Source organism: Lotus japonicus, chromosome 6, assembly GCF_012489685.1.
Source record: "Lotus japonicus ecotype B-129 chromosome 6, LjGifu_v1.2".
NCBI lineage: Eukaryota > Viridiplantae > Streptophyta > Magnoliopsida > Fabales > Fabaceae > Lotus > Lotus japonicus.
The window spans coordinates 624,258-647,888 of NC_080046.1; the positions used below are offsets into that span (position 1 = coordinate 624,258).

The 23,631-nt window shown below is 34.8% G+C and overlaps 1 protein-coding gene across 2 annotated transcripts; it reads left to right on the top strand.

The window, feature by feature from the left end:
* The first annotated feature begins 10,437 nt into the window (after window positions 1–10,437).
* LOC130723484 (uncharacterized) lies at window positions 10,438–18,346 on the top strand. 2 transcript variants are annotated; one of them, XM_057574554.1, is made up of 12 exons: window positions 10,440–10,673; window positions 10,791–10,901; window positions 12,142–12,228; window positions 13,061–13,114; window positions 13,287–13,432; window positions 13,574–13,724; window positions 13,806–13,943; window positions 14,846–14,917; window positions 15,004–15,077; window positions 15,176–15,317; window positions 16,489–16,567; window positions 18,116–18,346. In XM_057574554.1, the coding sequence occupies exons 1-12, from the start codon at window positions 10,515–10,517 to the stop codon at window positions 18,211–18,213; spliced, it is 1,311 nt and encodes a 436-aa protein (XP_057430537.1). In that variant the 5' UTR covers window positions 10,440–10,514; the 3' UTR covers window positions 18,214–18,346. The 2 variants fall into 2 exon arrangements, 1 of the variants encoding a protein (XP_057430537.1); XR_009014293.1 differs by lacking the exon at window positions 18,116–18,346 and having other exon boundaries at window positions 10,438–10,673; window positions 15,187–15,317.
* The last annotated feature ends 5,285 nt before the right edge of the window (window positions 18,347–23,631 follow it).

Below are 23,631 nucleotides of genomic sequence, written 5' to 3' on the forward strand. Positions count from 1 at the left end.
GGAGTTATCTCCTTTCTCTTCTAGATTCTGCTTTCTCCCCTAAGAATAGACATCCACAACATTCTAAGGCCTTCGTCTTGACAAAACCTTCGAATCATCAAACCTTTCTTTACCACCTAAACATCTACCCGAAAAATTCCCTAACCAGATCCATACCATATCTTCACCCTTCCTCCCCCCATAAATCAGAGATTGCAAGCCACCAAATCGCTATCCATCACCAAACCCATACCCACACCTAACTCTCCCCTTACAAAATATATTTTGCCAAAAAATGGTCATGATTGAACCACTTAACCTAATCCATTTTATTTAGAACAAAAAAGAAAAACCCTCACCCACGTTGATGTGTCGCCATATAGAGAGATCACAACAGAGGGATATGATCAGAGTGTCGGGTTGAGCTCATGATGAATGTTATGGTGAGGAAGAGGCATGAAGCAGGCAGATCTAGAGCACTTCATAAATATTTATACGATGATGGTTGAATGAGGTTTTGAAATCGCTGCATCGCGTCTACGTGATGGTGTAAGATGGAATCATGACAATAAAGACCCTTTAGTGAGTTGAATCTTGGTTGCGTCGATGATTGACCTATGGTGGTTGGCTGGGCTTTGATGATGTCTTCCAGATCAAGTTTGGGAGGGGAGAAGGTCATGGCGGGTGTGGATAACTTGTTGGGTATTTATTTGGGATTCTTAAGTTCAATGCAAATCCATTGTTTCTTCTAATTAGTGATGCTGGATAAACCTCATTATTGTGCTGAAGATTGTGGTTGTGTGGGTTTCAGATTGTGAAACGAGATGGAAGATTTTTGTGCTAGGATAGAATGCAAGATTGTGGGAGGTAGGGTACAACTGTAGTGAATGGTGGCAACATGGAGTGTCTCGTGAGAAAAACTTAGAGTTCAGAAATAAAAACTAAATAATAATCCTAATGAGAATAATACTTGGATGTCACCTCACATGACAATCTCAATCATTCAGAAAACGTTCTATCTCAGAAGCCAACACAGACCATGAATCATATGCAACCACACATCCTTAAAAAGGGACACATAAGCAACAAAAAAATTACGGAAGGGTTTGTTTCGCAATGCCAAACAGTCATTAAGGATCCAAAGTGCTCATTTAACACAACAACCTACCTCACATAATCACGATAGTAAAAGACCAACGACGAACCAACACATGCTAGAAGATTCTCATTGTGTTGGTCCTATAAGGGTGGGACTCGTTGTTAGTCTATTACTGAAAATCTTACTTAGGTTGATTCCACTACTTGAACAATTGATTATTGTAGTCATATGATCATAAAAGCTCAAATGAGGCCCAAGGCTCCCATTATTATTATTATTATTATTATTATTATTATTATTATTATTATTATTATTATTTTTGTTGTTGTTGTTAAAATATTAAGAGATGTTTATGCTTTGTTGGGAACTTATATTGTTGGGAACTGACATTGTATGTTTGATTGTGTTTTTCTTGGCTTACAACTAAGACTGCGAGAAGGACTCCCGGACCGCCTACTATTCATGAAATAGGTTTGTTTTCCAATAATTGCATTTCACTATTCTTGTCCACTTGTCTTAAGTTTATAGTATGATTTTTTGTGAGATACAAGAGACTCAACCAACCGTAGAATTAACATATACACCATTTTTAAACCTTTACTTTTAAAATATCACCAAATTGACTTATTGTAAGTAGATTATATGATGCGTGTCTCGGGTCATTGTCAAGTTGATGGATTGATGGTTAGGGATAATATATATATATATATATATATATATATATATATATCTCGGTGCAGAACTAGAATACATATAAATGGTCGCACATTAGGGATGCAATAAATTTGAAAATATATGTAGACATAGAATTTGTTATCCAAATGTTATTATAAATTATTGGTTTTAGTCCCTTTTTTACTAAAATCATATGCTCTCAAAATATGCATATTTCAATTAGTGAGATAGTCTATAAAAAATAGTACTTGACTTTTTTTTGGTATGTTCTTGAAATACCTTCTTTTATTTTTGTAATGGTCATCTTAGAGTTGAATCATGACTAACTTTAGAACACAATGACTTAAGTAAAACAAAATAGATTAAAACTCATGACTTTTAATGATTTAGGGATAAAAAACATATTCAATTCTATATTTGAATAACCATATAGAAATCTAGGTTTAGGACTTTCATTTAAATCGAGTGTCTTGTGGAAAATTGTTAAAAAGTTTTTATGGCAACTGAAAAGTCATGTATATGAGGATAAATGCAACTTAGATAATAAAAAGAAGGAAACAAACTAATATTGAAATGAAAAGATATAAATTAATATATTTGATAAACAAATGAATTAATCCATGTCATTATATTATATAATCTTTTATTATGTATCCATTATTTGACCATAGCAAATTGAATTTATTGAGTGATGATGGATTATGATTCTCCCTCTGCATTCACTTTTTTCTTGGTGGTTGTTGAGTTGATATGTTCCACGTAGTATTTCTAGTGTTATGAAAAATTACCTTCTCCAAATTTTTGATGATGGAGATATTTTGTGTCTATTACTTGAAGTTTTCTATCTCAAATAAGCATCTATGATTAATGTGATGGACTGACATATCGATCATTTATGATAATTGCAGTGGATCAAATCAGGGCATTTGGAAATGGTCACAATGAATATAGAACGGGTCTCCAAAGGACACCAATTGTTAATTCTTCTAATCATATTAGTTCAGAAGAATGTAGAAATTCTATGGTAATGAAATCCCTAACTTCTTGCATTATCATTTTATCTTAGGTAATTCATATTTCATTGCTTTTCTATCTAGAGTTGATGTCGATGTTAAAGTCTTGTTACATAATTGTTGATTACATTCTAATATGTATCATCTCTATCTCTATCTCTATCTTAAATTTAGAAGCAATTTTTATTCATCGTTTGTTTATTGACAACTTCAAACATAAAAAGTTATACTTGCTTACATAAGTTTGCAGGATTTCAAATTGTTGACTTATGCATTTATTTTGCAGAATGAAAATGCTAGAAAAGAACCTAAATCTCCAAAGGAAATTATCTTTAAATGCCCAATATGTATGGGTCCTTTGGTCGAAGAAATGTCAACTATGTGTGGTCATATTTTTTGCAAGGAGTGCATAAGTGCTTCAATAGCAGCACAGGGTAAATGCCCTATCTGTAGGGAAAATGTTGCTAAGAAGGATCTTATAAGAGTATTTCTTCCATCAACTAATTGAAGGTATGACAAAATAAGTGATTTCTTTAATTAATTGACTAAAGTATTTTCAAGTCATTTTGACTCTTTATGTCTTCACAGTAGTAGTTATAGAAAATACGTAGTAACTATGTAGTTAACTTCTGGCCTAATATGAATTCTAAGTCATTGCTCATTTTCCAAATAACAGGATGCTAATATGAACCTTATTTAGGAGAATTGGGACAAGAGCAACTTCTATCTGCTTTGGAGATTGCAAAGTGGTTGATGTTTCAACTATATTACTTGTAATAGATACTTATGTGTTTTGAAGTAGTTATTTATCTCATTCATTTTCCATATCAAGACTTGGACATGCTAGTAAGATAAATTTCGATGCAAATTTTATTTAAGAAATAATGTCCTTAAGGGATTTATTTATTATTATTCTGATAAGATTCCTTCATATTACATTTAGTAGGACCAATTGCTAGATAAATATATTTATAGTTATTTCAACTGTTTTGTGGCTCCAGTTTGAAATGATTAGTCTGGGTTCGTTTGCTTTAAATGGTTTCAAGTATCATAATGTATCTTATATCGAAAATAGAATGAGGTTGGGTTATTGTTTTGACTGTTGTATAAGACTCGGTGTTAGGCCTACGTGTTGCGCATACATGTGTTAATTTAATATTTTTAGTAAAATGATGTTATTTTAAAAATGAAATTAGAAAAATAAAAGAGTGACTTAGCATGTGGTTACAGAACATGTGAGATGAGCATGGTTGATTCAAGTTTTTCTATTCCTAGGAAAAGAGGTCATCCTAGGAAATTGGCTAATGGAGGAAGGAAAAATAAAGAATTAGCCGTAGTAATCGTAGGGGATTCGGGGACACCAAATATGTTGGAGGTTACTCGAGTCAAGGACAATTTGTTGATTCTACCAGAGTCTCAAGATTACGAAGGCGTCCTGACGAGAGCGAGACGAGCTTTTTTAGTGGGAAAGTGTGTTGGTATCTTTTTCATTATTCATACAAGGTGAGCATTCAATCATATGTTCACAATTGGTCTTGTTGGACTAGTAAAGAAGGTTGATTGTTGGGTTTTTGGATTGGGTTGTTGGGTTGGTTCTTCCTCCTTTTATAGGGGAAGGAAAATAAGAAAAATAGAGATTTCGCGGGTCCGGGTGTTTTGATACTTTCATCTGCTGATTTAAAGTAAGTATTTGGTGATAAAATGTCGAAACTTATTTCAGAGCTCATTTAAAATGAGAAAATTGTTTGAACGCAATCTGCTTAAAAAACTTCCGCAGAACTACTTTTTGCAATTGACATCGGATGAGAAAACTTCCTTCATGAAAAAGATTCCGGGCAGTGTAGGAATTGAGACTACAGATGGAATTTCCGAAAGAAACTCCGAATGGAAAAACCTTTCGTTCAGGGTCTTGCTCAAGTCCCTACGGAGATAAAGTCTAACTTTATCAAGTTTCTGGAAAGCGAAAACTATCGATCTTACAGTCGATAGTTTTGTGATGGAACACACGTCAACAAAAAAATACTCTAGTAGCGGAATTAGTCTTGTTCGGACCCTCCCAACCTTAGTCGGGTGTGAAAACAACTCGTGATATCATTCAAACAGACTATAGTGTCATAATTAAACATATTATAAACATTAATTATCATTTAAATAATTTCCATGATTCACAATTAAATTCAAGTCAAGAAAATAACATAAAAATAATAGGCTTAATACATCAGAAGGCCCCTGAAATTGTAAAGGGAATCAGTTCCAGGGCCTGTAAAATTTTCGCATCAAATTGGGTCCCTAAGAATTTTTTTTAATTCAATTAAGGACAAATGCTGTCAGACGTCAATTTTGTCCTAGTCATCAATTACACTTGGCTTTTATAATTTTTTTAATTAATTTTTTTTTTCTAATTCCAACTCAATTTTTCAATCAGAATTTTTTTTATCCCTAATCCCTAATTAATAAAATCCCTAATTTAAATAAAATCTCTAATCTAATAATCCCTTAACTAATTATAACCTAATTATCTCTCTAAATCCATTTCTTCTTCTTCCAAGTCCAGATACAAGATCTTGGATCATCATCTTCAACCTTTCACAAGCTCATCGTCCACTCATTCCAGATCACCATCACTTCTGCACTTGAGAAATTTGATATCTTCCTACGAAATAATTAGGAGCAGCAAGATTGAAGCTTGTCCAATCTTTGTGTTTACAAGAGCAAATTATTTTGTAGAAACATCAAAGATGGGAGTAAGCCATGAATGTTTTTTTTGTCTAATCTCTCAATTAGCTTCAACTGGAGGCAGGAACAGGAACTCTGAATCGAGTAGAAGGAGATGGAAAAGGCATGACTGAGGTGTATGTGGACCTCTGGCTACCTCCCACACCACTGCCGCACCGTGACACGACCTCCATGCCACCCAGAACCTACCACCACCATCAACCAGAAACCCAGAACCGACCCACCTCCACGCCACCCAAAACCTACCACCACCATCAACCAGAAACCACCCACCACCATCACTAACCTCTTCACGCCACCCCAGAACCCATCACCCAAAACCCACCACCACCCCTCAAATCCATCAAAATCATAACAAGAATAAGAACCTCCTCAGTCACCAAACCACCAACACGTTTGCAAATCGATTAAATGTGCAAAGCACTACCAGTATTGGAGATGCAGGGGAGATGAGAGAGGAAAGACCCTCATTTTTTAAAAAAAAACTCCCCGAAGTTTTGGCCATAAATCTTTGCCGGCGGCGGAGCACGACAGAGTTGGAGATGCCTCCATTCGAGGTTGGAGGTGGGGTGGGGGTTGGGGTTTCGTTTGGGTTGGGTTGGGTTGGGGTTGGGGCTGGGGTGAGGTTGAGGGTGGGTATGATGGGAGAGGAGGGAGGAAGATGAGAAGTTCAATGAGATCTAGGGTTAGTCAGGCTAATCGGAACCATGAATAATTAATCAGAGATTTTTTTTGTTACAATAATTAAAAAATGAGTTGGAATTAAAAAATTATGTTTTATAATTTTTTAATTAAAAAATAATTCCAAATGCCACGTGGAAAAGCTGAGTAGGCTAAAATTGAAGCCACTTCAGCATCAGACACACTTTGTCCTTAATTGAATTAAAAAAAGTTCTTAGGGACCCAATTTGATGCGAAAATTTTACAGGCCCTGGAACTTATTCCCTTTACAATTTTAAGGGCCTTCTGGTATATTAAGCCAAAATAATATAATATAAACACTCAAATAATTAATATAACGAAATTAAATAAATAATCAAGTTATTTATTTCAGGGTCTTACAATCTCCATCCTCTTGGAAGACTTACTCAATTATGTGTTATGATTTTCTTAGACGATTTGTCATGGTTAGACGATGGATGACTAGCAAACGAGCCAAGGATATCAGAGAATAGTTGTTTGTTAGACGATGAAGGATTCTAATACCCTATATCCTGAAACAATTTAGGTCCTACAAAGTGGGTAGATCATCACTAGTTGTCATTTTATCAAATTTAACATGAATTGATTCTTCAACTACCAGTGTTCTTGAGCTGTGTACTCTATAAGCTTTATAATTATGAGAGTATCCAAGAAATATACATTTATCAGCCTTAAAGTCAAACTTACCCAAGTTGTCCTTTGTATTATGGATGAAACATGGAAAACCAAAAGGATGAAAGTGTTGAGTGTTCGGTTTACTTTCTTTTGAGAATTCATAAGGTGTCTTTTTAAGAATTGGTCTCATCGGAATCCTATTTTGAATGTAGCATGTTATGTGTATGGCTTCAACCCATAATCATTTTGGAAGAGATTTTTCAAGGAGCATGGTCCATGCCACTTCCTTCAATGCTCTATTATTCCTTTCAACAACTGCATTTTGTTATGGTGTCCTTGGAGATGAGAATTGATTAGATGTGTCATTTTGATCACATAAGTTTTCAAGCTTCTCATTAACAAATTCTCCTCCATGATCACTTATAGTTGCAATGCAAATCTCTTTCCCATTTTTGACTTTCTTGCAAAAATATGAGAACAACCCAAAAGCCTTGTCCTTGTTGCTTAGAAAGATAACTCATGTAAATCTCGTGTAGTCATCTACAAGGACAAAACCATATTTGTTTTCATAAAACACTAGTCATTCTAGTAGGTTCAAACAAGTCCATGTGCAACATTTTCATAGGTCTAGAAGTCTTAACAACGTTCTTTGCATTGAAATATTTCCTCGTTGACATGCAAAACATATGATATCATATTTGAATGATAATTTTGCCAAACCACGTACTAAGTCGTGTTTGACAAAGGGTTCCTTTTCCTATTCCAACAAAGGTTATTGGCCAAAATTTTATTTAAATTGAGGTCTATGAACATAGACCTTCTTCATGTCATGTGTCGTGAGCATCCACTGTCTAGATACCATTTTTGGGGTTATTTGGAATAGACACAATCATAATCTTAGGTACTCAAACAACATTGGTCTCGATTTGTTAGTGGAACGTCTAGGTCGTCAGTCTTTTACATAAGAGGACGATTCAAATGTTTCTCAAACTTAACATTCACAACAAATGATGATGAGACTAACAACCACCACTTTATGCATTGCAAATTTGCTTGGTACTTGTGGAATCAAATTTCTCAAAGGGAAGGCTTTGTTTGGGACATTCCTGGGTCACTAGATGATCTGGTTAAGGAATGGAAGTTTCTTCCAAGGAAATCAGATATAATATTGTGGGAATTATCATTATACATGGTTTGGTCATTGTGGAATGAAAGAAATGCAATTGTTTGTAACCACAAATCATGTTACAATCTAGAGGTGTGGGACGTGCATTTGAATAGAATTGTGTGGTGGGTGAAAGCTCATGTTAAATACTATCCATATGAGGTTAGTCAATTTGAAAGAGATTTTTCCAATATCCGAAGTCTTAAGGAGAAACGTGTTGTAGTTCCTTGGTTTCTTCCTGCAAGCGGAATCTTTAAAGTGAATGTGGATATTGCTGCTCAAGGTTGCCCTGGAAGGTGTGGTATTGGCGGTATAATTCGGAATCATGAGAGAAAAATAGTTGGTTATTTCTCTGTGAATTTAGGGACTGTCCTCAATTTTTTTTTGCATTTTTTCAATAAAGTTGTTTTGTTCTCTAAAAAAACATTCACAACAAATATTTTTTGGACAGATGATAAGTTTGTAGACAATTCAAACATTAAATCAAACAATGCAGGTTTTGACGCTAAGTTGCTTTGCTTTTCAAAACAAATGCATTTTTTATCATAAGTGTTCTTGTTGTTTCCTAATAATTTCTTAGGTTTTCATTTCCACACGTAAAAAATTCAAGATTTTCAATTAAAATAATAATTTTTTCTTTATGTTGAATTACATCCTTAGAGGAATATTTTTCTCAAGCACATCATTGTTCCTATAAAGAATATTGTTTTCACTTTTGCATAAATCATATTCTTTTTGAAGTTTAAAGAATCTCTTCTTTAAATGTATGTATTTAGATTCTAATGCATGAAGTTATTAAGATGTTTTTCATATGAATTCTTAAGGGATTCATAATGTACATGATCCTCACCATCGTTTGAGCCTTCATATAAGGCCATTAGAGCAAAGTGAGTTTTCTCAGTTTCTTCATTGTCTTCATCACTAGAATCTTCATTAAGATCTTCCTAGGTGGTCATGAGGACTCTCTTCTTGAAGGGATTCTTTGAGATCTGAGGGAATTCTGCTGTGAAGTGTCCACGCTTTCTTCATTCATAACAGACGATAAGATCTTTCTCGAAACTTGTCCCGTCTTCATTTCTAAAGTAGGAAGAAGTTTTCTAGAATCCAATTTTTTTTTTGAAGTTTCTTTTTTTGAGCCACATCTTCCTGAACATCCTTGAGATGAATGTCATCTCATCATCATTGTTCGGTTGATCATCAGAGTCTTCTGCTTACTCAGATGATTCTTATGCCTTTAGAGCCTTCAAGCTTCTGGAGTTGGACTTGAAAACTACATATTTTGTCTTCTTGCTTCTTTTGTCCTCTTCTAGTTCCATCTCGTGAACCTTAAAGGATCCAAGTAGTTCATCCAATCTTAAAGTGTTAAGATCTTTGGCTTCTTGAATGGTTGTGACCTTGGATCTCCATTTGTTAGATGAACACCTAAGAATTTGTTGGTCTGATCAATGTTGTCATATGTAATTTTAAGATTCCTGAAATCATTAATGATAGTTTGAACATTTCATATTGAGTGACAATCATATTTATCTTGGTTTGCTTCATATTTGAGGTTCCATCATGAGCAACAATCAAGACATCCCAAATTTCCTTAGTTGTGGTAACTGATAAGGTTGTTGATCTTTTCATACTCTGTTCGACTTAAAGCACAAGGGAGACATACCTTGGTTTTGGAGTTTGCCTAATTTATTTTCTCTCTTCACCTGACCATTCCATCTTTGGTTTATGTTCTCTAGTATCCTCATTTGTTGGGACATAGTTTCCTGTTACAATAATATCTCATATTTCGTAACAAAAGGCTTCTAATAATTGCATTTGCTCTTCCTAGTAAGAGAAATTTGTGTTATCGAAGAAGGGAGGCTTGTGGGTGTAACACTAGTGATCGGAAAGCTATTGTTATTGTTGGCCATTGGATCTCATCTACACCTGTTAAGATGTCAACCTAGAACCAAACTCTGACACCATCTGAAAATAAACATATGGACACAAGAAATGGATGTTGAATAGTATCTTTAAAATTTTTTCGCTAATGAATATTAGTTCTTTAGAATCTTTTTTCTAAACCCCATTCTTTTTCTCCCCCAGTTTTCCCTACTTGAGCGTCCAAGTCTCTTGCATGTCATCTCTGATGCCCACTTGTTCACGAGATACAAGATGATAAAGTCCTTTCACAAATGAGTGGTCCACGAAACATTTATTTACTACAATTATACGTGTATACTTCGATCATGTAATCTTCTGCCAGACAGACTACAATTTTTTTTTGAAAATTTATAATTTATAGATAAAAAATATACAACAAACTTATTAGTAATTCTGGCCACCTACATGATTTAAGTAAAAAAAAAAAGTAAATCATGAAGAAAAAAAAGTAAAGAAAACAAATAATTTGGAATAAATAATAATTCATGTTAAAATGGTTACTGACATGAACTGGGGATAACAGTGTAAGTAACAGTAGAATATAAAAGCGTGTTGTGAATGTAGTCTTCTCCTTCTCCCCCAAATTGTGAAACCCTAACAGAGCAGAGCAATGAGTATTCGGAGATTGAGTGGTGAAGAGTCAATGTCACTCTTCTCTCTCCTGAAAGCAGATCAGCGCCCAATCCATGAGATCCTCGCTGAATTCAACTCCACACTCTCTCGCAATCGCCATTTCACTCTCTGTTCCTACCTTCTCATGCTCCTCCAGGCAAGGAAACGCTCTCGAAATCTTTTCACATTTTTACATACATGTTATTGTACTACTGGAGATGATGATCATCATTGATCATATTCATGGTGTTGTTATATGTTGTTTTATGTGCAGGACAATAAGGTTCTCACCACTACTGAACGATTGATAGCTTTTTCTCTGCTACTTGAGGCTTATTCATCTCAGAAACCTGCTTCCAATCCCTTCATAACCTTTATCATTAATGTAAGCTTTTTTATTCCCCTGCTGCTACATGCTTTATCTAATTCTTACCAGTTAGATCATTTTTCATCGTTTGTCTAATTCTTAGAATTAGAGGGTAATTAGGTAAGTAAGAAGGAAATGTAGAGATGCAAAACGGAGGATTAGATTCATGTGAAAAACGAAGAAAGCCAAACCGATGTGATAGGTACCCTCTGCAAGGCATGCTGCAACGTGGCTTCCTTTTTTTGGTTTCCCTAGGTATTCCCACAGCCGGCAGAAATAAGATTAACCCTCGAGACTCTGAGATCACATTAAGTGGGTAGCAACATGACTATTGATGGAAAACACCGGTCAACTTACATTTCCGATGCATATCTACATAGAATATATAATTGCATTTCAAAATATTCATACCGAGCGAGAACATAGTTATTAGGCATCACTTTATGAACCTGTTACGCAATTTCATTTTGGTGCTGTGTGTTTGAATTTTGGAATAAAAATCTAATTAATGAAATTACAATCATGAAACAAACATAATTATGAAAGAAGACAAACATGTAGCTATTAATATGCAACAACTTGCAGCTGAATAAATCTCGTGTTAAAATGGACTTAGGCAGAGAACAAAATCATACATTGAAATTGACGAAGATAATAAACAGAAATTATTGTGTTGATATTTGTGCTTGGGTAGAGGACACGAGATGAGAGGAGTGGTGACTCTCGGGCGGGAAAAATTGACAAGTTGCATATTGAGATGAAAAATATTCAGGCCGTATTGAAACCTCCCAAACTATTAGCCACCATATCAGAATCATACGTTTTTTAAATGACTTAGATACTTAACAAGTAAGGGTGAAGTATCCATATTGGACAAGTATTTGATATGATAAATAAAGTAGGGTGGTCAATAGCGTGTGATAGCAGTGCTATCTCAGCGGAGCGGCCACTGGTCGCTACTCGCTATTGATATGGCATTGTTTTTCATCTCTATACTGTTAAGTGTTTGTTTGGATACACTGTGGAAACCACGGTGAAGCCAAAATCACGCTGGACAGCCACCAAAGGCCAAAGTTAATGGAAATTGCTTCTGTCCTCCATGATTTTGACTTACCGTGTATCCAAACATCCTCTAAGTTAGCTTGTGCTATTTTAATGTCTACATGTTTTATCATCTATTTTGAATGTTTCTAATGGATTTTTTGCAATGCTATTGTGTTATGTGACTGTTGAGATAAGAATGACTTCATGGTTACAGGCTTCCTGTGATGAAGGGTCCATAAAAGTTGAGAGGGCATTTATTCTACAACTATTAGGTGTTGATAGCTCCAACAGTGGCAAAGAGGTTATATACTGTTTTATTGTGTCTGGAAAGCATCAGTGAGATACATTGTTGACAATTTATTTATCCCCTGTAATTATGTCATTTCTGCTCAACTCAACCTATATCCTATTTATATAGTTAAACATCATTTCTCACTATTTATTAGCTACAATTTCTTTGAACTCAGTTTGGGAATAGGAGATTTATAGACATTCGTACTGACATGTGCAAGTTTGATTTAATACTATTATTGGTGCTCTACAAGAGCTACTCTTAGTCAAATATGGAATAGGCAGAACGAGATTTATGGAGATGTGATTTGTTTCCTGTATTTATTTGGAAGTAGAAATTTTAATCAGATGATGTATGATATAGGAAGAGTCATTTTCTGATGGTTTTTTTGTTGATTGCCTTATTCATACGAGAGTTCTGGTTTGGTTGTTCTCATATATTTTCTTTACAGCTTGTTTATTTTGTCTCTCTTATTTGTTTGTTGAAGTTCTTATCCTTGTTCGGTTGTTCCATCTGTTTTTCCTTCTTCCCTCCAAAAAGAGTATCATGATTAAAGCTATCCTCTTACTACTTATTAGTCGCTAAATTTTGTTTTAGGTTATAAAAATTTGTAAATGGGATGTTCTTTTTTGGTTGAACATGTTCCTAACATGTTTTCAGTGTTAGATTCTGTTGCTTGTTTTACTTCAAGATGCATTTAAATATACCGCACATGTCAGTCAACTATACATGGCATGATGCATTTGCTGTTAGTGTAAAATTGCTTCCTCTCTTTCTTGAGATGTTTATCTTCAGTGTTCTGTAATTTCTCACATGTTTTTGTTTTGCTGGAGGATTGCAGTTTCTTAAACAGTCTGCCTCAGATTATGTGCAAGGATTTGATCAGTCATTGCATGTAAGCTACATACAGATATGCAAAGTACCGATCCATATTATATCCAATATTGTCCTTCTATAATATCTGACTTTCCTGACATGTATCCCTGCTTCTCAAATATTTTAGGATTTTCCTTTTCCTGCCTTGCATTATGTTGACTTCTATTCTTATATATCCTCACTGATTCCAGGAGTTTCCTCCACTAGACCAGTTGCAGCAACAGTTTTCTGATAAAGTTCATCCAAAACCATATCATTGTTTATTTAAAGATGGTTCTGTGAGAAACGTGGTCCCAGACCCAGATGTTCCTCCAAGTTGTGATCCAGATTCATCAGAGTATGGCCTTGTACAGTGATTGACTAATTTATGAAGTTTTTATTCATTTTTACTTTTTTTTCTCAATAGGTGCCCATAGGTATTTTAAAATGGCAATTCAAAATTTATATGCTGAACATTATATTAACGATCAATTTATAGGTTTGATTTACGACCTGGAGCAAAACCTAAACTTGGCACCGGAGATAAAGACGAGGCTGTTGTTGGGTTATTGTCAAATCTTTCGCTGGAAGGATTAAGTCCTCACTGGATCAGGCCTCTTCCACCAAGGCTCCCTATACTTGATGGGGAGGTACTGCATAGTTGTGTCTGCAATTTTTAATTCTTGAGGCTTAATTATTCAAACTATTTATGCTGAGAAACCCTTTTCCAGCTAGTTTGGCTCAACCCTGACGACAATCATGAACTTATGTGGGACTATGGTATGTGCGTTGATACTAGCAGAGGGGCTGCAGTTAGGGACTTAATTGCAAAAGCTCTGAAGGGTGCTCTTGCACCTACTCAGCAAGAGGTAATTATTATATTATTGTTCTTTGATATAAGATTAAATTCTTCAAAATGAAGAGAAGAAAACATCAAAAGAGGAAAGATACCCAATCCCTGGGCATATCTCAACTCTCAAGGACATGTGCTTACACCAAGCAATCCAAACTTTTAATCTTTTCTCAAATAATTTGCTGAACCTATGAAATATGCTCATAATATCATGTCACACTCCAACCAAATCAACCTAATTGTAGTGTGGATTTCATATTACCATAAAAATGTAGCCTCTTGTCAAAATCATAAAAAAAAATATGGCCCATGGACTTTGGGCAGACCAAGCATTCACTAAAATAGACAGTGTATGCCTAATATGAAAGCTCTAAAATGAGGAATTCACTTTAGAGAGAAAAGTGATGCATCTCAACCATTACTGAAAGAAATTAAGGTAGTAGATCTTAGCAAAGCTATGTGCATATGCATGTAATACCAATTGTTGATTTTCTCTTCAGTTCTTGAAATTTCTTACTTATCCTATAACTTATGAGTTTGCATTAGAAGAGCTAAATTCATTTAAGCCATAAAGATACAGGAGCAGGACAATGTGTCTAGAGACGAGGAACTGATTCTGAACACGAACCACACAATACACGATATTATTATGGAAAGAACCTTGTAAAAATGAGATTACGTGATGGGCCTCTGATTTGTCTGTAAGGATAAATTTCCCTCTGTAGTTGGGCTTTTAAGGAAAGATAAAAGTCCTACTGAGGGATACTTCTTGTATAATAGCATAGATGATCTGCTGTACAGATTCTTTGCTACAAATCACATTGCATTGTGGAATTGGAAAGTGATATCTCTTACCTGTAGTCAGTTCTTAATTTGTCATATGGTGCTGAATTTTATTTTACTTTTTTGATAATCCAGCAAGTCCTGTTGGAGCTGGGAAATGATCCAAAGCTCGTATATCATTGTGGACTGACCCCAAGAAAGTTGCCAGTATGTGTTCTTGTAATCTTGTTAATGTAGCATTGAGCAATTCAAGTCTTGATTTTTGTTCTCACTAGTTTATTTCCTTGTATCAGGAACTGGTGGAAAACAATCCTCTGATTGCAGTTGATGTTCTCACTAAGTTGATAAATTCTCCTGAAATAGCAGAGTATGTGTTTGACCTCTACTACATATGTGTCCTTTATTTTATAAGCCACCCAAATGCTTTTGTTGTCTTTATTTCTATTTACTTATTTATGGATACAGATACTTTACAGTACTTGTGAACATGGACATGAGTCTACACTCAATGGAAGTTGTGAACAGGCTTACAACTGCAGTTGAACTGCCGTCGGAATTCATTCACATGTACATAACTAACTGTATATCATCCTGTGTGAGCATTAAGGTACTTCACTGTGCCTTGTCCTGAGAGTATTTTATTTTATGTAAAACAAAAATATTTGTTTTTCACAAGAGTGTGTTTCTGTATTTAACAGTTATTCGCATTCTCTTCCATTCATATGTTGTAGATCATGTAGGGATATTGGATTGAGTTTATGTGTGATATTTCATTCATGTATGGAGGTGGCATTGCAAGCTCAAAGATAAGAAGATTATAGGGGAATTTGGAATGACAGAGGAAAATAAATTAAATAGTTTACCTTAAGGACGGATGTGAGGTCTGAAATTTGACAGAAACCACCAATTTATTTAACATCTTTCACTACCAGAGAACTGCTTTGTAGATAGAACCTTGACTTAACCACAATATTCTTTGAACTGGACAGAAATGTGTCTTCATGAATAGATGTTGCATGCCTAATGCCTGCACATATAATTTTACCGTTTCTGAATTAGCTGCATGCCTGCCAGAGTGCTTTCTTTTTCAACAAGTCAAATTATCATTGAGGCAATGAACTGTGGTGTACAAGTGAGTGAATTGACATAATAAACCTTTATGTAACCTGGTTGTTGGATTTTATTTACATGTTGCTTGATTAGATATTAAATGATTGCAATGGTGGTAGGTCCCCAAAAGAAGCTATGTAGTTCATTTTCTAAATAAAAATTGAGTTTTTCTATTACTTAATGTGGTATTTTATTTTATTCCTAAAATTTTTTGCAAGATCCTGTGGTCTAAATGTATTGAGGGCTCTTCCTTGTTTTCTTGCTGAACTTAAAGAGCTGAACATGTGTGGACTGTGGAGGGTTAAATAACCTGCCACCATTGTAATTTTAAGTTTGAACTTATTTTATGATATTTATAATTGTCTTGTAGAACTTCTTCATTCAACTGGATGAATAAGTTTCATCTCACAATCTGTTTCTTTCTAAGATGGGTTTATGATTTGCTATTTACTATTGTGGATGTTTTTGTGCTGCAATACACTCGGTCATACATAACATATACACTGTTTAGCAGTGTATGCAATTCAAATGATGCGGCCATAGTAAAAGGCAAATTTAAAATAGTTTTTTTGTAACCTCCAGTCTCTCTGTACTATACATGATTGCTTTACTATTGCGAATTTTCTATATTCATAATTTACATCTAAGCTTTCTACCTTTTCCTTCAGGATAAATACATGCAGAATAGGCTTGTCAGACTTGTTTGTGTCTTTCTGCAAAGCCTAATTCGGAATAACATTATCAATGGTGAGTTCATCCAGTTTTCTCTGAAGCCTGAAAACTGTTGTTCGTTAAGGCATTTTCAATTTTTGTGTCTAGACATCAATTTCATTTAAGTTAAGCAGAAAGCACAATCCTTCTTGCTTGTGTGAAAATACCATATCACAAGCCTAATGGTTTAAGTATATCTCTTTTGTTTCTGTTTTTCCTTCCTTCCCTTCCTTGCTCTGTCTTTTGTTTTTCCCTTTGTATTTGGGTTCTAGCACCCCTTGTGCTAGTGATTAATACACTTTGCTTATAAAAAAAAATATATCACGTCTGTTATACAAAATTGATGAGGAAATAGAGGGGAATGTGAACCATAGGATTCAAAATGGGGGATGAAATGCAGGAACGCTTCTTAGTGTGATTTCTGATAGAAAAGTTCCACTCAAGCTTGAAAGAAATTTACCACAGGTATATGAGTTGCGCTGTTGTATTAGGCTGAATGCTGGGCTATTAAGCCAACAATAAAGTAAGATTAGTGTGATTGAGATGAGTATGCAATGACAAGTAAGTGATTATACTAGAAAAAATAAGATGATGAGTTACTGAGAAAGCATCACAGAAAAATTTGGGGTAGCACCTAGTATCGTAAAATGATAGTCTTGCCTTCGGTTGTTTGAGCATGTATTGAGAAGGTCTGCAGAGCATAGTAACAAGGCTAGATTAGAAGGAAGATAGTTCAATTGTTATGGGTTGAGGGAGACCAAGTAAGCTATAAACTAAACAATTAGGAAGGATTTTGATTTAAGTGGTCGGTCATCAGATATGATTTGTGATACGATATTATGATGTTTGTTCTATGTAGCTCACCCCACATAATAGAAAAATGCCTTGGTTTTTTGTTATTGTATCATGTATGTACTGCAGGTAACGTAGATGCACAGTTGCATTCATTTTTGTTTTCATCATTATTATGTATTGGGGTAGATTATCATCGCCTATTAATTCAGTATGTCAATTGTAGTTCGATACCTCACAAGCCAATTTGGACACTGTCAAATGTCTAAAACTGTGTAACCTAATTTTGTTTCTTGCAACATTATTGGCTTTTTACCATGGATTACCACTCTTCAGGAAAGAAGTAAAAGATAACCTGTTCATAATATTCAACCAAGCAAGTTTTGGATAAGCATTTTGTTGGACTATAACTGTTCCCTGCGTGTGTTTACACAGATATTGTACTGTTTCAGGCAGTTGTATGAGAACAAAATTATTGTTTGAAATAACCTTGTTTGTTGGCCCTATGCCATTAAATGAATATAAGTAAAAATAAAAGTGACGAATGTTGATCTAGCCTGGTTTCTGTGGGTTGCTTGTTTGTGGTTTGCTGTTTATCTGCAATTATCGATATTGTGCTGCCTTTGGATGTACTTTGGTTTGGAGTTTACTAGTGTTCCAAAGGTCCTTTTTAATTTTCCTCTAAGACTTGTAAGCATTCGCCCTTTGTATATTTTTTTACTGATGCATAAAAGAGAGGAAAGGGAAATTGGCAGGATGTCACTAATTTTAGTAAATGATCCTTCCTTGCAGTTAAAGATCTCTTCATTGAAGTTCAAGCGTTTTGCATTGAGTTTTCGCGGATTAGAGAGGCAGCTGCGTTATTTAGGCTTCTCAAATCATTGGAATGATTGCTGTTTTAGCCAGTTAATTTCCCCTGTTCGGAGACGTCTTTGTAGATATGTTTCTACCTAGAGCTAGGTAGTTGTGTACTAATTTTCAAATTACAGATAATCATTATAGTTTGTTGACATTCATACTTCATTACTTTCTTCAAGCTTTAGCATTACTTTAATTTAATTGAAATGGCTATACTGTGTAGTGTTCAAGCAGAGCAAAAGTACGAATTGGGATTAAGAGTATAATTTATATTTGCAACTCCCCCCAGCCTCCAGTTTTTGCTATGGTTATCCTTGTTGAGCCAAAATAAAATATTTGCACTCTCCAGGGAGGGATTGATCCCTAAACCTTCCCCTCCCCAATCCATATGTCCCCAAACTCTTACCCCTTGAGTTATCATTTCAGGATGTGGAGCCATTTTTCTATCCAATCAAAATTCACTTTTTTAAATTTATTTTAACACAATTCTCAAACTCAAATTCATTCTTTTAAGCTTAATCTATCAAACTTAATTATATGGAACTAAATTCTATCAACCTTGATTTTATTCCCTGAACCGAAGTGTCCCACAAATTTGCTAGTTGTGTCTTGTGTGTGCTATATAATTTTTAATAGAGGGTTTACTCCCTTGAAAAGCATAATAGACCTTGATTAAAATACTGCTTTGACCGGAAAAAATATTACTATTGCTAGGGTTGTTCAATAGTAGGCTTGTGTAGACATGACAATCAAATCCAAGATTGTGGGTATCTCCAACCTTAGCCTCAAATGTGAAGGAGAAAACCCCGCTTTGACCAGATTTAGAGAAAACTGCCCTCGAATTGAAGAGGCGGGGACAATGATGAGGGACCCGATGATGATGGGGGTTGCTATTACCCGACCCCAACTTGCCCAGTTAGGGAAAACTTGGAGGGCAAAAAGCCATATTCCAACGCATTGTGGTAGCGGTATTTATTACTTTATTGATGATTTTTTTTATAAAAAAAAAGCGGCTGTAAGATTAAAGCACTTAGACAAAGACCAAAAATACCTTATATAGATTTCACTGAGAAACATGAAATTCGACATCAATTGAAAATCAAATACAACACCTTAACATAACATAATGGAGTTGTAGGAAAAGAAAAAGAAAAAAAAAACCATCATGGATATGGTAAGATGCATGTTGAAAAGCTAAGCATGTGCCTTGAGAATTATGGATAGAAGTTGTTTCCACTATTGTTTATATTTTGAGTTGTAGGAAAAGAAAAAGAAAAAGAAAATCATCATGGATATGGTAAGATGCATGTTGAAAAGCTAAGCATGTGCCTTGAGAATTATGGATAGAAGTTGTTTCCACTATTGTTTATATTTTGAACAGATGCCCAACAAAAAGGGTTTTAATGATAAAACACCAGAAGAAGTTTGGAGTGAAAGAAAGCCCTCAATCTGGCCTTCAGAGTTTTCGGGTGTATATATGGCCATGTGCCGGACTAGCTCTGGAAGAAATTGGATGATAAGGTAAGAAATGCATTTTTGTTGGCTATAGCACAAACTCAAAGACCTTTCAACTTTTCAATTATGTTCAAAAATATATAAATATATAAGCTTTACAATTCAAACGTAAAGGTGTCAGTGGTGATTCCTGATAGTTATGAAGAAGAATACAGACAAGTGAATCCATGGCTAGATGTGCTGGAATTATTAATAAACCATAGAGCCTCATCTCCCTCTTTAGAGAAGGCGGCACATAGTGGGAGGTTGCGCCAATCATCGAAAATATTGTAAGGCTAAGGTATATTCGAATCTATGGGCGGGAAGTGATGGCAACCAACTCTCTCATGACCTTGCTCAAGCATCCTCTCACAATGGATGAGTCTCTCTTTAGGAGGCTAGAATGGACATATTGTGACGAGTTAGGGTTAGGTTAGGGTTACGCTGCACATGAGTTACACTGTATTTTTGTTTGTGGAGTGAGAGAATATTTCTTCTTTGACCAAAACAAAAGTATAAAAGCTGATGAACAAAGTAATTAAGTTGGCCCAATATGCCCAAATCTGATTATACAAAGTACACCAATATATTTCCAGCAAAAAATGTGTGAATGTAAAATATGGTCTAAAAATTAATTTGGTTCAATCCAATGTACAAATCATCGAAATACAATGATGTTCTATTTACGTTTTTTTTATAAGCCAAGTCATTGCATTCAAAACAGCACAAGGGGTGATAACCCGAATACAATGAAAAAAAAACCAGTCAAAGAAGACTAAGTCCACAGAATAAGAAAAACATGAGACAAGAAATAGAAAGAAAGGAGAAAAGAAAGAGGTGCCAAAACTGTGACAGTAGGCACATTCCGGAAGAAAAGAAAAATAAAAATAAGATGTCCATCCTACTAGCATGCTAATTGCCAATATATAACTCCAGAGAAGAAAAAGAACGCAACAACCAATCTTCCTCACAGAAAACAAAATTCTCTAAACTCCACTGCCACACTAATTCACCCCACAGAACCCACAATCCACCCACCAAAATAAAGAACCAAGAGCGCTAATCAAGAAAGAAGCCAATATAATAATATTCCACTTGACCAAGAAACCACTGGCAGCCAAACACCATGCAATGAAAAAAGAAGTTGTTACAACATCTTGATGTAGGTAAGAAGATTCAAGCTCCAATCTGAAGTCGATACTGAGAAGTCCCTTCACTTTCCCTCCAAACAAAGCCAAGATTTGAATTGAATCAATTCCACTATGCTTTATATCTCCGCCTCTTCTCCCCTGAAAGTTGCCTTATTTCGAAAATACCATAGGAATTGATTGTAGCAATCCAAATTAAATAAGTTGCACCTGTTATATGTTAACCTCCACCCAAAATAAACCCAAACTGAAGGAAGTAGGCACTTGCTACCTGCGGGAGAACGGTAAAAAGTCTCCTTCGTCAGCGTTATACTCTCATTAGCTACACTGATGTTGTGGTTGAGGAGGTCGTAGAAATTATTTGCCCTTTGTAGCACTGCCAAAACATCACTAAGCTTCTCCATGAACCTTCCGCTTTGGGTGGGCGTGCTGATTGCATAGTCCATATCAGCAATGACTTGTTAGATTGAAAGATTTGCATAAGAAGACTTATTGTTTTCAAGCCAAATTCCATAAGATCAGGATCCTTTGGGTTACCATACTGATACAGAAATGTAACACCAACAGTCCTAACACTATTAGAAGCACTTTCTGCTGCTTCAAAAACTTCATCAAGAGAAAGACCCGCTGCCGCAGCTCCAACAATCTGTCTCACATGAACAAATAACAAAATGAGTAAATAAATAAATAACTAGTACGGTAATACATGTCAAAAAAATTATATTTATAATGCTAATTTCAAGAAATTAAAGTTCACATTAATACACAAGCCACAAAAGTCCATTCCCTTCATAGGTTAACTTGAAAGAGTGTGATTTAAAAAATCCAATACAAAGTAAGCGCAAAAGGACAACTTTGTGATTGAACCTTATGAACCATAATTCTACACGCATGATTCTCATCCTTGACAGTGCATACCTTTATCTTGAAACCTTCATTTTCTAAATTTGGAGCAGCCGATTTAAAATTGTGTATAAAGTCCTTATATGCCTAGAGGCAGAACATTCCAAAATAAGTCAATCATATTAACTTCTCTTGTATTTACTTATTTCATAAACAAAAATTACCCGAACAATAAGTAGGCATCCGTTTTCCCAAGTTACCTTTTGGATTGCCTTAACCAAAATGCAACAGAATGTCAGATATCAGAAATGATCTATATCAATTGAATAAGAAAAATAGAGAGTTGTAGTAAACAAACAACTAAGTAATAGGACAACATGAAATGAAAGAAAGAATGCACAATGATTCAAAATGCACAGTGATTCAAAATGTACACTGCAGACTGCAGTTAACACTCGATTCGAATAGAATGAAAGGACAAGATTCAATGCTATGTGAGAACGAGCACGAACCTTGTTCTTGCAGGAGACGAAACGAACGCAAGGGTGTTTGAAACTGTGAAAGAGAATTTTGAAATATATAACCGAGAGAGTGTACGCGCCAAACACTAGGGTTAAAAATGACTTATACACCTTAATGTATACTAGTCCCTATAAAATATTTTAATAGTTCTTAGTCCTTAAAAATATTTTTATAGTTTTTCTCTCACCTCCATCTTCCTTCCAACCCCCTTCTATCTAACTCTATTTTCTTTCCTTCGAAAATTTATGTTAGACTATTAAAATCTTTACTCCTTATCACGGTATCACCAATTAGACATGTTTATATAAATAACTTCATTTCTTAATAATGTTTCAAAGAAGAATGAGTTCTGAAAAAAAAGGAGAAAGAGTACAAGCTTGTCATAAAACATTTCTAGAAATCATAATCATTGATTTATTTTGATCGGAAAATGTTAGTGGTTAAATGTTAGTAAATTAGTTCATTCGCAAAAAAATTATTCTATTTTCGTTTTTTTTTTTTTTTTTTGGAGAAACAGACACATTAATTATTACGCTCAAGTAGCAACTTAGAGTAGTGACGGAAAAAAGGTTAGCTTAGAATAAGTTTTACTTGGATATACATGAACTATTTTAAAAATTCAAGGTTTGTGGCTAACATGACATCTGCAATGAGCTTTTTGTATTCTCATAAAACATTCTTGTAGGCCGACAAGTCTATTTGAAAACATATCAATTAATCATATAGACTAACAACCTAAAATATATTAAAATTATTATTTAAGATATAAAAGACTAAATTGCTCTTACAGAAGAAAAATGTCAAATTAAAGTATAAGAAAAACACATTTCATTTTTAAGTGGATATATACAATATTTAAGCAATGGAAATTGAGTAATTATGTGTTGTTGGACAAAGAAAAAGATAAAGGCATATGGTTGATTTAGTTGGAGCACGGCAGTGGAAACTTCACTGTTCACAAATAACAATCCACACCTTGTTTTGGAGAAAAACCAAACATGAACGTGCTAACTAAACCAACCTCTCCACTTTGCTTTTTAGGTACTTGGTAGTAATTGAGTTTGTCATGCTCAATAAATAACATTTAAGTCAGTAGGTGCCGTGAACGGTTTTGGCAACGTTTGCCATGCTCAATGATGCATGAACAACCACAAATACTGAAAAAAGTCAGGTAAGAAAAATTCAGGAGGGGTTTCCATTCTTGGTCTCACACTTCCGATAGTAATATTTAGACACTAAAACAATATAAACACCACAACATACAACAATCCATTTGTCTTTTTATTTCAGGAGACCTAACTCTACCTCCAAAATCTAGCTCAATGTGTGAGAATTGTCTTCCCACTTATAAGCAGTTCATGAGTTATATCTCTAGCCAATGTGGAAGTTAACATGAGCATCTAGAAAGTAGTGAGAAGATTAAGTAAAACCTTCCAAAACAAA